Genomic DNA, 17,404 nt, shown 5'->3' with positions numbered 1-17,404 from the left:
TAGTTTTGTTTTAATAGCCTCCTCTGTCGATGGGAGCCAGCTTATTTACTGTGTTTACGATGCGGGATCAGTCAATGGGAAACTGTAATGAAGTGTGCATAGGAGTGTGTGTTGTCCTTGGTCGTGGGTAACAAGAGCTGGTTCTAACTGGTACCATTACAAGACTGGGAATACAAGTGCTTTTAAAACCTACACTCAGCTGCTTAAGTGTGAATAATACAGTATGGATTGGAGGTGGAGTTTAATAGTATGTGATTTTGACAAAAGACAAGAATGAGTAAGGGTCTTCTTAAGTATAGATACAACATGTATGATGAGATGAAAAGTCCAGCTCCGACCCAGAAAAAAGTACATTAATAATAATAACAAGGACAAAACAGAGTTAATCGGATCCATTCAACATTTCAAATAACAAAGCTTTTCCTATACCATTGTTTCACCTCAAACTAAAATGAATTATTGTTTAGATTGTACTTATTGTTGACTCTAATCCAATTAGAGCTTTATTGCTATGATTGACACTGTGGACAGAACAATGGTGACAATTGCAACACAAATGGGGACAAGCACGGATGAGATAGAAAACAGCTGCTTTGATTTACTTGCCAACATAAACCAGCAACTACTGTACTGCAGTTGTGTGCTCTCTAAAAATGACCTTAAATGCCATTATTACTGTTTTATTAGTGCAAAATAACGACTATAATGAATATGATTTCAAACGAGATGATGTGAATAAAAAAAATCTGTCAAAAATATCCCAATTACTACATTTTCCCCAAATGATGCAGCCCCATTTTAACCAGTCTTTTGCAATGTCTTCGGTAAAACATTCCTACGACTATGATACATTTAATTTAGCTGACGCTTTTATCCACAGCTATTTACAATAAGTGCAATAAGCCATAAAGATACATACTCAGAACTACAAGGACATGGAATACAATGTCAGTTTCAAGTGGTGTAAATATGCTGGGAACATTATTTATTATATATTTAGCCGGAGTTTGTCCTCACCCCTGTTTTCCTACTCTGCTAATAAGAGAAGACTTTGCACAAGGATATGATAAGACACAGCATCCATTAGAAATTAAATCAGGATCAATGATACGTAAAGGAGGACCACACATGCTCCTTCAGAGTTGTGGCGTTGACCTTGCAGAGCGCTAGCAGAGGTCAACTCTCTCTCATCCGTCTCCATCCGTCTCCATCCGTCTCCATCCGTCTCCATCCGTCTCCATCAGTCCTGCTCTAGTCTCTTTGTCGCAGCTCCTCTATTGTCCTCTGATGGCCACATGACTCACAGCGACCTTCACACCCACCCTCCATCTGATAACACACACACACACACACACACACACACACACACGCACACATATTCTATAGGCACATCTAGATCACAATGACAGATTGACGTGTGTGTGCAGAGCGACCTCTACATTCAAACCACTGTCTACATTGTTGAAGGCATGATGTGTTCAAATGTTGTCTTCTGAAATTCAGTGTTTGGCAAGAAACTTAATTAAAAACGATTAAAAAATATTATTATGTCCTGTTTGACTTCCAACTCTAGCACCAGGCAGGGAATGAAAATCCAAACTACTTTTGCCAATTTTTAATCGAAGCAAATATTTTAAAAACTATTCCAATCAAGTGCGTTTTGGTGCAAATACCTACTGTACAGTAGATGGAAAAACAGTGTAACGAATATTATAAAATGCCTGAAACGCCTCTGTCGGACTCCTTTACTTCCTTATCATAGTGACATCACTTTGTAACACTTCTATTGGCTAGCACTCCAACACATTGTACGTGATAGGCTAAGGGCGGGACATCTCTAAGCGGTTGACCAATCAAAACGGAGCCGGCCAGCTAACCAATCAGAGCAGACTGGGCTCTGGTTTCAGACAGAGGGTGGAAAGAGGTGCTGCAGTATGAGAACAATAAAGAGCTTTGTGAACATTAAAGCATGCAGACATGTCCAGGTGGAGGCAGTTAACACTAATATTAACCAGAAAGTAGCATCATATGACCCCTTTAAGGTTACAAACCTTAGTAGACTGCTTATTTAAAACGTTTTTTACATTGTTTGCTGATATCTGATTGCATTATAAAGTTACCTACATGTGCAGTATCACTACAACAGATGGTCAACTACAAGAAAGATCAATACTCATCAGTACCTCGACCTCCACTTAATATCACAGCACCAACCTGTCCAGTGCCAACAGCTCCACCTGCTCGCTCCGCACTGACAGACGCACATAACCCTCCGACCAGGACAACTGCTCCCTGAAAGACTCCTGGAAATGAAACAGCTGACGATAAAACTCTTCTGTCCGTCTGCCCCGACCCACACTGCTGTCAAATAAATCCAGTGCCGCCGCCACTCTGGATCCATTTACAGGGGAGGTGGTGACCGATATCTGACAGCTGTAGACGGATGGCTTTAGTTTATGAGAGAGTCCAACTGCCGGCCCTCCTCCAAAGATTGAATTAGCACTGACTTCTGGATGCTTCTGTACGTCTCTCCATTGATCAACAGCTGAGATGCTCACACACTGGGCATGAAGATGACAGTCTGTTGTATTAAACGTGATGTATATATTTATGGAGTTTTACATACAGATTAAAGACACAATAGAGGTCTATGGTAATAATGCGACATGTAAGCAACACATCCATAGCTTGAGGAGAGCCTGATATCTTTAATGTAGGTTACACCGAGTTACTGTCAGGGTTGGGGGAAAATAGGACCCAAATGCAGATTGAGGAGGGAAGCAGGTTTCAAAATGAAACAAAAGGCGAGCTTTATTCACAAAAGCTGAAAAAACAAGAGTCCATGAACAGATACGAGGTAGCGTCCAAACAAAAGGTGACTGTGACCAACATGAAGGGAGACATGAACGACAAATGAACCAACACCGAAGACCGGAAGAGACTAAATACAGTACAGGGAGGGGTAATCACGAGGCGAGAAACAGCCGGGCAGGGGAGGAGAAACACAAGGGCAACAGGTGAACACAATCAGACAGTCAGACACGACAGGGAGGAAGACACAGGGAGAACAGAATTGCAAAATAAAACCATGACAAGACGGACCAAACTAAAACCGTGACATAAAGCTAAGATCGTGACAGTTACAAAATGACGTGTTCAAGCTCTCTTCGTGTATAATGAGTAATGTTATCATCATGATGTCGACAGAGGTAATCTTGTAAAACCTGTTGTTTTAAGGGGAATTTATCCCAACAATGTAATGCAGATTTGACAGAGGGAGTTATGACCCGTGTAACGGTCATATACGAGCTCTAAGGAGATTATTATAATAACTTAAAATAAAAAACCGATGACTACAAATGGCAAGTTTTGTGTAAATCAAAGTAGGATTTGAATAAAAAAATACTATCAAGTTATTTATTTCAATTGTGTGATTTTAGGTGAATACCCTCCTGTCCTGTAGATGACAATTGTAAAATAAAAGGATAACATTTCAAAATGTTGATGATCTACGCAGACTTATGGCCTATACAATTATGTTTCAGGAAGGTTTCATGCGTGTAGTGCATGTAGGGAAATGAGGGTCCCAATGGATCATAAACCCTAATATGGGGGGCTGTGGCTCGGGGGTTAAACGGGCGTCTCCCAATCAGTCAGTAGTTTGATACCCGGCACTTGTAGGCACATTTGTTTGTTCAAATACTCAACCCCAAATTCAAGGTTTCAAGGCTTTTATTGTCATGTGTGCATAGCAGTGTTATGACTTAGGTCGCAGGCTCCTCCCACAGTGCAACACAGTAAATCAAATAGAATAGAATCGAAACAGAATATGATATGATAGAATAGTCTATATACAGTCGTTGCAATATTGATACAATATGTAAATTGCAAACAGATGTTATGTATGTTCTTTCAAATGTCAAATTGCTCCTTAGGCATGTGTACAGTATGGATGGGTGTAAGTCACACTGTATAAAAGCTTCAGCTCAATGACATGTCTGGGACCCCTGGTTGTGGGCCAATGGGTGCGGGTGTACATCCATGCACATGAATGAATTAATCCCTCAGCAGAAGTGTCCTTTTTGGAAACCTCATATGGAGTGGTGCGGGGATGACGTATTTTCATAAATCTATCGAATAGACGTGTGTATTATCCGGCTGAACAAAACGTGCATTTATCTAACAGGTTCGTTTTCCACAGATCTTGTTTTTTACAATATTCCAAAAGCCTATGGAGAAATCGCTTTATTACTTCCGGGTCGGCCTACAACAATACGTCACCACTCTGTAGCACGGGATGTGATTTCAGGCCACGCTGTATCTCTGCTTCCCTCTGAAAGACATACGACTAGACTAATGGGATTATGTGTGTTGGGAGCCCTCATAAATGAAGTCCCCGGTGAGGAGCAGGGAGCCCTTTAACTCGGTTTAAAGCCTCTCGGTTCACACTCAGTCTCACAGAAGCACTAACCCTTTAAAGGAGCTGAGCTCAGAGCGCCGGCTGATGAAACAAGGATGGCATCTCCCTTTGTAGCAAGAAATACATTTATATTCATCATTCTTTTAAGATCGTTCCTTGAGCAGGCTGGCTTTTATTGCTTTGAGGCAGACGGGAAGGATAAAGGGTGAACCCAAAAAATCTCAATGTCTGATTTAACGGTTATTTATCTGCACGTCATCGTTATCCAGTCTGAACAAGATCTTTCTGTGGGAACCGTACAACTACAAAAGTAGGATTTCATCGTAATGTCGGAAACTGAAAATAATGAGTGAAGACAACAAAACAACACTATGAAAAACAGGTTGTACATGCACCCACACATTCAGAACCTTTTAGTTTTTAGATTTTGTATTACTTTCTTGCATTATTAAGTAATAGTAGGAGCAGTGCTGCCTAGTGGATTCCGGTTGTTTATTTGATTACATTCAAGATAATGACTTGTGGCAACTACAATAAAACCCTTCAGATACCATAGAAATCTTACATCATATGGTATATATACTTTCAAGGATTCTCAATCTTAAGTATAACATATCTTCCCTCACGATTTTAATCATCTGCCGCCGAATAGCTGCAGAAGTTGCAGAAGAGCTGTGTCGTGAAGGCTGTCCCCGCAGTGTGGTTACATCTCGTTGTTCCTCTACATTCCTCCCTCCTGCTCGTTGTACATGTCGGACTTTCTCTTCTACAGAAATGTGAGCTCCGACGGGGCCGAGGCTCGCCGCAGACTGAGGGAATGCGAGGGATTGGTGGACGCCCTGCTGCACGCCCTCCAATCAGCTGTCGGGAAGAAAGACATGGACAACAAGGTGCCGTTTTTACTCAAACACATATATTTAAAGGTCACCTGTTATGCAAAATCCACTTGTCCATGTCTCTTCTTCATGTGTCCCCTCTTCTTCATGTCTCTTCTACATCAACATGTGTCCCCTCTTCTCCATGTCTCTTCAACATCAACATGTGTCCCCTCTTCTTCATGTCTCTTCTACATCAACATGTGTCCCCTCTTCTCCATGTCTCTTCTACATCAACATGTGTCCCCTCTTCTTCATGTCTCTTCTACATCAACATGTGTCCCCTCTTCCCCATGTCTCTTCTACATCAACATGTGTCCCCTCTTCTTCATGTCTCTTCTACATCAACATGTGTCCCCTCTTCTCCATGTCTCTTCAACATCAACATGTGTCCCCTCTTCTTCATGTCTCTTCTACATCAACATGTGTCCCCTCTTCTCCATGTCTCTTCTACATCAACATGTGTCCCCTCTTCTTCATGTCTCTTCTACATCAACATGTGTCCCCTCTTCCCCATGTCTCTTCTACATCAACATGTGTCCCCTCTTCTTCATGTCTCTTCTACATCAACATGTGTCCCCTCTTCTTCATGTCTCTTCTACATCAACATGTGTCCCCTCTTCTTCATGTCTCTTCTACATCAACATGTGTCCCCTCTTCTTCATGTCTCTTCTACATCAACATGTGTCGCCTCTTCTTCATGTCTCCTCTACATCAACATGTGTCCCCTCTTCTTCATGTGTCCCCTCTTCTTCATGTCTCTTCTACATCAACATGTGTCCCCTCTTCTTCATGTCTCTTCTACATCAACATATGTCCCCTCTTCTTCATGTCTCCTCTACATCAACATGTGTCCCCTCTTCTTCATGTCTCTTCTACATCAACATGTGTCCCTCTTCTTCATGTCTCTTCTACATCAACATGTGTCCCCTCTTCTTCATGTCTCCTCTACATCAACATGTGTCCCCTCTTCTTCATGTCTCTTCTACATCAACATGTGTCCCCTCTTCCCCATGTCTCTTCTACATCAACATGTGTCCCCTCTTCTTCATGTCTCTTCTACATCAACATGTGTCCCCTCTTCTCCATGTCTCTTCAACATCAACATGTGTCCCCTCTTCTTCATGTCTCTTCTACATCAACATGTGTCCCCTCTTCTCCATGTCTCTTCTACATCAACATGTGTCCCCTCTTCTTCATGTCTCTTCTACATCAACATGTGTCCCCTCTTCCCCATGTCTCTTCTACATCAACATGTGTCCCCTCTTCTTCATGTCTCTTCTACATCAACATGTGTCCCCTCTTCTTCATGTCTCTTCTACATCAACATGTGTCCCCTCTTCTTCATGTCTCTTCTACATCAACATGTGTCCCCTCTTCTTCATGTCTCTTCTACATCAACATGTGTCCCCTCTTCTCCATGTCTCTTCAACATCAACATGTGTCGCCTCTTCTTCATGTCTCCTCTACATCAACATGTGTCCCCTCTTCTTCATGTCTCTTCTACATCAACATGTGTCCCCTCTTCTTCATGTCTCTTCTACATCAACATGTGTCCCCTCTTCTTCATGTCTCTTCTACATCAACATGTGTCCCCTCTTCTCCATGTCTCTTCAACATCAACATGTGTCGCCTCTTCTTCATGTCTCCTCTACATCAACATGTGTCCCCTCTTCTTCATGTGTCCCCTCTTCTTCATGTCTCTTCTACATCAACATGTGTCCCCTCTTCTTCATGTCTCTTCTACATCAACATCTGTCCCCTCTTCTTCATGTCTCCTCTACATCAACATGTGTCCCCTCTTCTTCATGTCTCTTCTACATCAACATGTGTCCCTCTTCTTCATGTCTCTTCTACATCAACATGTGTCCCCTCTTCTTCATGTCTCCTCTACATCAACATGTGTCCCCTCTTCTTCATGTCTCTTCTACATCAACATGTGACCCCTCTTCTTCATGTCTCTTCTACATCAACATGTGTCCCCTCTTCTTCATGTCTCTTCTACATCAACATGTGTCTCCTCTTCTTCATGTCTCTTCTACATCAACATGTGTCCCCTCTTCTTCATGTCTCTTCTACATCAACATGTGTCCCCTCTTCTTCATGTCTCCTCTACATCAACATGTGTCCCCTCTTCTTCATGTGTCCCCTCTTCTTCATGTCTCTTCTACATCAACATGTGTCCCCTCTTCTTCACGTCTCTTCTACATCAACATGTGTCCCCTCTTCTTCATGTCTCCTCTACATCACCATGTGTCCCCTCTTCTTCATGTCTCTTCTACATCAACATGTGTCCCCTCTTCTTCATGTCTCTTCTTCATCAACATGTGTCTCCTCTTCTTCATGTCTCTTCTACATCAACATGTGTCCCCTCTTCTTCATGTCTCCTGTACATCAACATGTGTCCCCTCTTCTTCATGTCTCTTCTTCATCAACATGTCCCCTCTGTGGAAAGAGACTCTGAAAGTTTCAGGAACAAAGATTCTCTCTCTTTTTGTCTGAAAATGAGCTGATCAGATTTTGGCACTTTATGATGTCATAACGATGTTTTGGATTGTGTAACCATTAGCCAATAGGCGCGTTCACACCGGAGTACTTTTCCCGTTTAGTTCCGTTAGTACCCCTTATGTTGCGTTCACACCAAAAAGAGTACTTAGTGCCGGGAACTTTTACCCCCATTTTTAGTGCCTGCTGAGAGGTGGTACCAAAAAAGTACCAATTTCTATTGGCTGGGCGAATTGCAAACCGTACAAAAAAAGTTTTGTGAAGCCGCCATTGTATTTGTGGCATTAGCATTAGAATAGAATATAATTCCTTTATTGTCATCGCACCAGGTACAACGACATTTAAAAAAGCAATCCTGGCAGTGCATTTCCATATAAAACGAATAAATATATCAACAAAGAGCATCCTCACATAGTTCCCCTGGTGTTCAAGGTGGGACAGTGCACTGTGAAGAACAGTGGCGATGGCATCCTCTGTAGACCTATTTGCTCTATACGCAAACTGATGTGGGTCGAAGGTGGGTGGGAGAATTATTAGCATTAGCATTAGCCCCGCGCACCAACGCAGAGAGACTAACTTATGGCAACAAAAAAAAAAAAACATGGGAGCGATGGAGTGATGAGGAGGTGTCGGTGTTCTGGCGATTTACTCGGTACAGCAGAAGCTGCTGGGAGTCCCAGCAGCTTCTACTGAAGCCAGTCCCCAACTCCGGGGATTTCCGGCCGGGGACTTCGGGCGGCAGTATACGCCGTGAAGTTGTTTGCGGCCTGCCAGTAAACCCAAAGCAGAAGAAGAAGAAGTGACGTCAGCGGCTCTTTTGCGTAATCTTCCCTCAGGGACTTATTCCGGTGTGAACGCGATCTGCTCTTAGTTCCATGGGGCACTAAGTGCTGGGAACTAAGTACGGCAAAGTACTTGGTGTGAAAACGGCTAATCACCAACCAAGGTAATCCCCCCCACCTTATCACCTGAATCTCCTCCTAGAGCACTATTGTGTTCTTTGTAACCACATCTCTCTCAGAGGGGCGTGGGGAGGGGCTCCTTGTTTTCATCTAAAGTAACAGACAGAGAATCAGCACTTTTGAAACAGAGGGGATTATGGGTAATGCTGCAATGATCTGTTTGGTATTTGGAGCCAAACCCTTCAGAGACATGTTCTGAATATAACTGAGACCTATGATATATTGATGAAAAACACTGATAGGGCACCTTTAATGCAAACAGTTCATATAATTATACAAAATGACAACAACTCTGTCTCTTTGACCTCCTAGTCTGTGGAGAACTGTGTGTGCATCATGAGGAATCTGTCCTATCACGTCCACAAAGAGGTGCCGGGCGCCGAGAGGTTCCAGGACCCCTCGGCGCCGCAGACCCCCGGCTCAGCGGGACCACAGAGGAAGAAGAAGGACGACGCCGGCTGCTTCGGAGGGAAGAAGGCTAAAGGTATGTGTGATGGAACATAAGGAGAGGGAGGATATGTAACGACCACTGATCAGAGAAGTGGAGATATTCCAAAAGCTCTGCCTCTTCAATAAGACACCTGCTAATACATATTTTAATAATGTATCAGATTGGAATACATGTGATATTTATTGCAAAACAGAAAAGACTGAGTTCCTTTTTAAGTGTAAAATATTCCTTATTATTGTTTCTTTAGCCTTCTTTTCATTTACTTTGAAGGACTCTTGAGGATGAGATAATAATGGATGGAGAGCATACGAGTTATTCCATTATTTCCTTTTTCTTAGCGATATTTGATTCCATTGTTTGTTTTCCCTGCAGGGCTGATACAATTCACCTTTAACAATGACTATGTAAAAAGGAAATGTAAATTGTCCAATATAATGTGCATGTAGACTTATAGTCAATCAAATAGGGTTTAAATTATACATACACATGTTACAATGTTTGATCATTTGGGTGAGTCATCCAGAAAACAAATATTTTAGTATTTACATGTGTTAACGCTCTTCAATTAGTCGATTACAATTAACAATTCAAAGTCAACCATATTTTCCCACCATTTTGTTTGTAGAAAATGCTCACAATAATACATAAAACAGTTATTAAATCCAGCCATTTATTCTCTTCAATGTTGCTAGATTTAAATGAACACTTTAAATACAAAGTACTTTTTACATTGGAACAAGTTTAAGCAACATAAACAGGTTTTCAGTGGTTGCCGACATTAAGGATGAGGCCGTTTGTATGTTTACAGTCACGGTACCATAACCCTACAGTGATGAGACCTTTGTGTCTTCAGTCTGCTGCGTCGGGATCTTTTTCCGTTATTTATTCTCTTAACAGATGTGCCGTGTACGCACGTGTTGTTAGCGACGCTTTAATCAGCATTCACCAGCCTGAACGACGCCGTTATGTCCCTGCTGTGCACCCTTAATGGCCGCCGTTAATCAGTCAGCCAATGAGGCGTGACTACCAGCCGGTGACCCTCGACTCCTAACGTCTCATTGGACCATCCTTCGGTTCAGGGGTCAGGACGACACGCAGCGTATATGTATACAGAGTAAACAATTAACCACGTATACTTTCTCACACACACACGCTGTGAATAATGAGATGTGTTTAGCTGCTCAGCCCCGAGGCGTTCTGTGAGGAAACGAGGCTCAGGTACAGAAACATTAAACGTGGCTATAAAGGAGCGCGGAGGCGGGCAGTTAGGCGGCTCTGTCGGCAGAACGCTGGGTCATTTGTTACCTTAAGTAGGCTACGTTTGGCCTGCTCTTCAGTTTAATGTCACATTCAGTATTAAATATACCGTTACGCTCGACTGGCGCGTAGCAGCTGAGGCTGATGCTTGGCTCGCATCTCTGTGTCTTAGCGTGTATTTCTGCGTATTTCTGCTCTTTCCAGGCAGAATGAAATCACGCACTTATACCAATTGTCAGGTTTGGGGAAAATAGGACCAAAGTGCAGTTAAAAAATACAACAAAACGTTTGTTAACAAAAAGCGAACTTTATTATAAAAATAAACAAAAAAACTAATTAACAGAAACAAAACCGGGGAGCACGACAGACGGGAACAAACTTACATACGGGAACAGGCAGGAGACACGGACAAGCATGGGTGACAGTGACATGAAATGACGACGAACAGACACGGAGCACAGGGGAAGACAAGACTAAATACACAGAAGGGTAATCACAGGACGAGACACAGCTGGGCAGGGGAGGAGAAACACAAGGGCAACAGGTGAACACACTCAGACAATCAGACACACCAGGGAAACTAACGACAGGGAGGAGGACCAGACATTTCAAAACAAAGGTGGAAAACATAAATCCAAAACCATGACACCAATGTTATGTATCTTCACTTTGACTATATCCCATCTTCAATGCTAATGTGCTGAACAGGCTGATGCTTGGCTGTCGTTAGCGTCTCTTAGCACACATTTCTGTAATTCCCAGCCTGTGCTGTGATGTAATGCATATGCTTCATTTTCATACTGCCTTCTTATCTTACAATGCTGATTATTTTCTTTCACAGTCTTTACTCTTTCTCTTCTTTGCTCGCTTGTATTCATATTACTTCCCATTTTTATTGGGCTTTTCTGGCTATTTTACGGCCATTGTGTTCTTCTTTTCCCAGGCAGTGATTTTAGAGACACACTCAAACAAATGCTGTTACGTATATGCTTCAATTTGAGTCTCTCCTTTGTTGGCTTATATTCATATCTTTCCACTTTTTTATTTACGTTTCACTCTTTTCTGGCTATTTTACTTATCTTGTCTTCTCAAGCTTTCTTTAGCTGATAAACTGGCTTATTATTGGCTAATATTTCCTTTCTTTCCAAGTATATTGCTAGCCTAAAATGTTTTGTGGCTACTTTACTACTCTTTCCTTCAGGCGCTTTTTCTCAAGCTTTGTTTTAGTGAATAAATAGGCTATTACTTCCGTCTCTTAGCGCACATAATACTCTCTGTGCTGTTACGAATATGCTTCACCGTGACTTTATATTAATTTCTTCCATATGCAGGGTTCTTACGGTCATTGAAAACCTGGAAAAGTCATGGAAATTCAAAATGCTAATTCCAGGTCCTGGAAAAGTCATGGAAATGTAACTAAAGTTGCATCAAATATAATTTATATTTTATCTAATCGCCAAAATAGTAATACTATAATGATGATAAATACTGTATCGCATAGTAATGAAACGTAAAATGGCATTTAACTGACGAGGTGTTTTGCTGGTGAGAGATGTTAGTGGCTTTAGCGTGTAGGAGCTAGTAAGCCTACTATTGGATTTGTTTTAGAGGCACGACATGTTTCAGATGCAGACCTTATTTTCCTGTTCCACGTTAAAATAAACAATGTCCAGTGGTACGCTGAGAAAGAGTCATGTTTTTGGTCATGGACAATTAGGTAAAGGTCCTGGAGAAGTCTGAATGAACCCTGAATATGAAAATGACTCCTTTTCATGTATGTGTCCTTTGCTTGAGTATTCTGTATTCATATTTTTATGTTTCACACTTTTCCTCCTGTCTCCATGTCTCTGTTAAAAAGCCACCCCACTCTCAGAAAACACCTCTGGACTGCTAATAGTTTCCCATCTCGCCTCTTCTCTCAAAAGTCCTGCTTCCCCCTGTGCTCTCTCTGCTCTCTGATGTTCAGTGTTCTGCTCCACTCTTCCACATCTTCACTAAAAGTTGTACAAACTGTTCACATTTGCTGCACTGCTTCCTGACACACCCACACGTCTTTTTCACCATGACTCTTCTCTCTTCTCCCTGCTTTGTGTTTTTTGGCATTGCCGCTGCTTCCTTGGCTTACTATAGAGGAATGGTTTAATCAAGGTGAGTGCCCCCCCTCAACTCTTCTCACTTTAGCCCCCCTCCTCCTCCTCCTCCTCCTCCTCCTCCTCCTCCTCCTCCTCCTCCTCCTCCTCCTCCTCCTCCTCCTTCCCCCTAGCTGTAGAATATCGTAGACATAGTTGTGGGTGTCCTCCAACAGCTAAGAAAAGTTCCAACAACTTTAGAAAAAGTGGATTCTCACTAATTGTACATGCATCCAATCACCTCCCTATACCTGAGTGTTATAGATCCCCCCCCCCCCCCTATAGCATTAGTTGTTCCTCTAAGATAGGTGAAAGGTAAAGGCAGCTCTTGATGAATCAGGTAAGTCTATCGGGATGATAAGCAGAGCTTGACTAATCAAATGAGTCTTTGATGAACCTTAAAACAATGATCGTGTCTGAATCAAACCCTCTTCCAATCTGTTTGTGGGGTCTAAGCATACATGTCAAGCTCTGCTACAGACCCTGTTGTGTTTGACTTTGAAGAATATAGATTCCTGATGTTGATAATAGTGCAGTGAAGCTTCCAATATCTAAGATGTGGGCCACATTTTGCTATCCTTACAATGTAGGTGTTTCCCTGCCAACATGTAGATGCGTAAACCCAATCAATTCACCTCAATGATGCCTTTAGACATCGCTTTCTGTGTGAGTCACTCAAATGAGCACCAGGAGACAGTGTTTGGTACTCAGGGCTGCCACCGCAAGGTTATGTGTCTGTTTTGCGAACGTCGACGGGGGGACGGGGGGTGTGGTATTGAACGTCGACGGGAGGGGTGGGCGCTAGTGGAGCACGTGCGTGGAACTCACGCCGGAAGTTATGGCACAATTCCGTTGTACACACCGACGTTAACAGCAGCCCCTGGCCATTTCTGAATCGCGAGGATGCTTGCTTGGTAGCACATGTCTTCCGAGTCACTTCCTTCAGAAGCTAGGCAAGAATCCTTCCTGGCATTCGGAAAACGAAGAGTGGAACAGGCTAGCAAGTGTGCATGTGTGCGTCATATGAGAGGCCTTACATTTTCCTCCACAGATTTGGGGAAATTGGTCCGTGCGCAAAGCATTGTGGGGATTTGAAGGACGTGAAGTCTACCCATATGCAGCCTCAAAATTACCCCCAAACCAAGGACGCGGCCTCGGTGGAATTCCAAGTATGCTGGAGATTCAAACAGTCCTTCGGCGGCACTCGATGACGTAGTATCCTTGAAATATTGGCTTGGAAGCCAGTTTCCTCGCGATTGAGAAACGGCCCCTGTCACTACCCGATCTGCCCGATCTGCACTGCGCATGTGTGAGATGGTCCGCCATATTGGACAACTACATACTGCAACTCTAATAGGACACTTGACACAGTGGCGTTTGGCAAAGCAGAAAAAGAACACTAACAAAAACGAGAGAGATTGTTTTTACAATGTGACTGCACTATTATTTAACAACTCTTTTTATTGGGTTCTTTTATTTGGTACATTGTCAGAAGTACATTGTCAGAATAAGTGAGATACATTTTTGCATACATTCACAGTAAATATTTATTCAGTATGATATAATAAAAGAACCCGATAAAAAGAGTTGTTAAATAATAGTGAAGTCACGTTGTAAAAACAATCTCTCTCGTTTTTGTTAGTGTTCTTTTTCTGCTTTGCCAAACGCCACTGTGTCAAGTGTCCTAGTTGGGTTGCCGTACGGAGTTGTCCAATATGGCGGACCATCTCGCACATGCGCAGTACAGATCGGGCAGATCGGGTAGTGACAGCCCCGTCTGTGCGCACGGTGACCGGCTCTGTTGCCCTGTGGAAATGCTTCACAAGTCCGCCGGTACGCAAATGCGCTTAGTGAGACAAGTGACGGTACGCATTTCAGATGTTTGCCGCGTTATGTGTACCCCTGCAATTTTACATTACAAAAATAACAACATACAGAAAACACAAACAGGGAATCAGAATATATAAAAAGTAAGAGAAACTGAACATCTGAAACTCAAAACAAACATCATTAGTTGAAGCAATTCCTGAATTAGATATTTCCGTTCAAAAACCTTCCGAGTAAATATCTTATTTCTAAATTGTCCTTAGATGATCAGGGAATTCATATTTAAAGTGTGGTTAAGGTCCAGAGCGAAATCTCTAAAAGGAGTCTTTCCTTGTTTCTAACAGAGGAGCCTTAAGTCTTATCCAGTCCTTAGATCAGTGTTTCTAATATCCAAAAACACATCGTTTTTTACAAATCGCCTGAAAATGGTACAAACAAGTGGCCACATGTGTGATGAAGGTGTTTATCTGGGCTATATCATGCAATCGAAAGTGAAACTTAAGCTCGCTCCATTGCGGAGATATTCCCGCGAGAGTGCGGAAAACTTAAATAAATACATTTATTTCAAATGTGAAATTTTACCAATATACTCACGGACCACTAGGGGGCGCGGACCACACTTTGAGAAGCACTGCCTTAGATCACAGTTGATGAGCCCCTACCTCAATATTTAATAGTGAAGACATCTAAATTGCTTTAAAAGCACTTAAATAGATGAACATATACCATTTTTGATTAGCGAGGGAGGGCATACAACTTTTCATAGAGTGCAAAGATGGCTACTATAAGTATCACCAGTTATACAAATATACAGCAGCCGGTTATATGTTTAATAGTCCTTCACTAATTGGTCCGAAAGGAGTAGTTTGACATTTTGTGAAAATATGGGAGTTGGGTGAGAAGATAAAGATAAATACCACTGTGCATTAACTAATGTAGCCTAAGCTAACCCCCTGCTGCCTGTAGTGTAGTGTTTCATACAGCAACAGTACAGTGACATGAATCAAGTCCTTTGACTCTCTGCAGGAAAGTGTATTCTCTTGAAACGCTGAACTATTAGTTTGAGGAGCTTAAAGAAAGCCATGTTTGTGTGCTGCATTTTCACAGGTCATATGTAGTGACTGGACGTTTTCCTTTTCATCTAATTGATATCCCTGTTAGTCCATGTGCATGTGAGATGACCTTCACCTTCTCCCTCTTTCACTGCATTACAGTTACAGTAGCAAAGTGTATGTGATTGTTGAACCAAGTTGTATGCCGTTATATGTGTGTTTGTGTCCTGCTGCTCATACAGTTATTTCATCTTTGTCGTCATGCTGGTGTGTGACATGTACGTGTGTGTTTGAACATATCACGCTTCTAGTTCTCTGCACTGTGTACACGCATTCATGATGTGTGTTGTTAAGACCTGGATTAGACCAACATGGCAATACACACATGGATGTAGCCACTGAATTTTAGCAGCTTTACTCTGAAAAAAAACGTCTTTTAAAACACATATCGGTCTAACCCTGGTGCCTTTATATTAAAGTTGATTTGGGATATAATACTAACTTTGACTTCCTTCCTGTTCCTCTACCCAGGCAGGAAAAACGGTGACACTGACAAAAACTACGACACAATCGATCTGCCCAAGCGCTGTGAGCCGACCAAAGGTAGGCTTTGTCTTTCAAGGAAAACATCTCTCTGCTAACACCTTCACTACTTCTGAATAAGAACATCTCAGAGGAAAGCGAGACTTTAAAAACCTCTTTTAGATGCGTTAGAAAAATCTCACTCGTCACCGGCTCGAGCTTCAATCTCAGGATCCATGTGTCTGTGATCCTCTCCAGAAAGGAAGTAGTCTTCACATACAGAGCATCAACTAGTTCCTGAGCAGTGTCCTTCACATGCTGATAACCAAGAGAGGGAGTCACAGTCACAAGATGGAGGAATACCGGGTCTTGTAGACTTTTTCTTAAAATTCTGAATTGTTCTAAAGATTCTGACTTTTTCTCAAAATTCTGACTTTTTCTCAAAATCACAATATTCTGACTTTTTCTGAATACTTACATTTTTTAATAATCACTCGTCACCGGTTTGAGCTTCAACCTCAGGATCCATGTATCTGTGATCCTCTCCAGAATGGAAGCAGTCATCACATACAGAGCATCAGCTAGTTCCTGAGCAGTGTCCTTCACATGCTGATATCCAAGAGAGGGAGTCACACAGTCACAAGATGGAGGAATAGAAAGCAGTATTCAATGTTGACTTCAGATTAGCTCCACGTCAGAAATGAGCATGCTTGTCATATGTCTATCTCCATAGAGGCTGAATCATCATGTTAATCACATAGCTATCATCTGCCTCAAACAGTCCTGATGCTCTTCTAGGTAATCAGACATCCTGTCATGTTCACAGCTCCAGTTGGGATACCTTTGTTATCATGTTGCTCTCATATTGGAAGAGGACACTCAGTATTTTCCCAACAAGATGATACTCTGCAGGAGAACACACAGAGGAAATGTAGTCAGACCTACGAAGGCAATGCCGGTGAAGTTACGAGTGTTATTGGTTGAGTTGGAGGCAGGTCAGGTGTGATGTAGCCACCTCTTGACCGAGAGAAAGCAGTCTGATGATATAAGGTTTCGTGCCTTCACTCGAACCGTCGATTGTAAGTCGTCTTCCTGGCTGAACAGAGCTTTGGCAGAAGAGGCTAGATTACTAACTAGATAAGGATGCATGGGTTCAGCTAATCTAGTCAGTTATATCCCTTTCAAATCAATCAGCACATTGATTCTAAAATCAATCCAATGCAGCCATTAAGAAGACCGGCTTATTGATGTGGGTGAGCTCCCGTGTAAAGATAAGGCATTGGTATAAAAGGCAGAGAATGTGCTGTTATATCTCCATACTTCATAAGTGTATCTGAGCTGGATCTGCAGACTTCTGTAACTTTACGATGTTGCAGCAATTGGATGTCAGCGGGCTTTTCTTAA

At 42.3% G+C, this 17,404-nt stretch overlaps 1 protein-coding gene across 5 annotated transcripts in view; it reads left to right on the top strand.

The window, feature by feature from the left end:
- Positions 1-17,404, top strand: part of arvcfb (ARVCF delta catenin family member b) — a 327,265-nt gene that overhangs the window by 261,360 nt on the left and 48,501 nt on the right. For 3 of the 5 annotated variants that reach the window (XM_034091649.2, XM_034091648.2, XM_034091647.2), the window contains 4 exons: positions 5,193-5,310; positions 9,075-9,246; positions 12,601-12,618; positions 16,010-16,081. In XM_034091649.2, the coding sequence (XP_033947540.1) occupies positions 5,193-5,310; positions 9,075-9,246; positions 12,601-12,618; positions 16,010-16,081 (380 nt within the window). The remainder of the gene's footprint in view (positions 1-5,192; positions 5,311-9,074; positions 9,247-12,600; positions 12,619-16,009; positions 16,082-17,404) is intronic. The other 2 variants (XM_034091650.2, XM_071204443.1) reach the window with 1 other exon arrangement.

Source organism: Pseudochaenichthys georgianus, chromosome 9 (genome assembly GCF_902827115.2).
Source record: "Pseudochaenichthys georgianus chromosome 9, fPseGeo1.2, whole genome shotgun sequence".
In the NCBI taxonomy this organism is placed as follows: domain Eukaryota; kingdom Metazoa; phylum Chordata; class Actinopteri; order Perciformes; family Channichthyidae; genus Pseudochaenichthys; species Pseudochaenichthys georgianus.
Note: the sequence above shows the minus strand (reverse complement) of the source record. Positions and strands in the feature narration are given on the sequence as shown.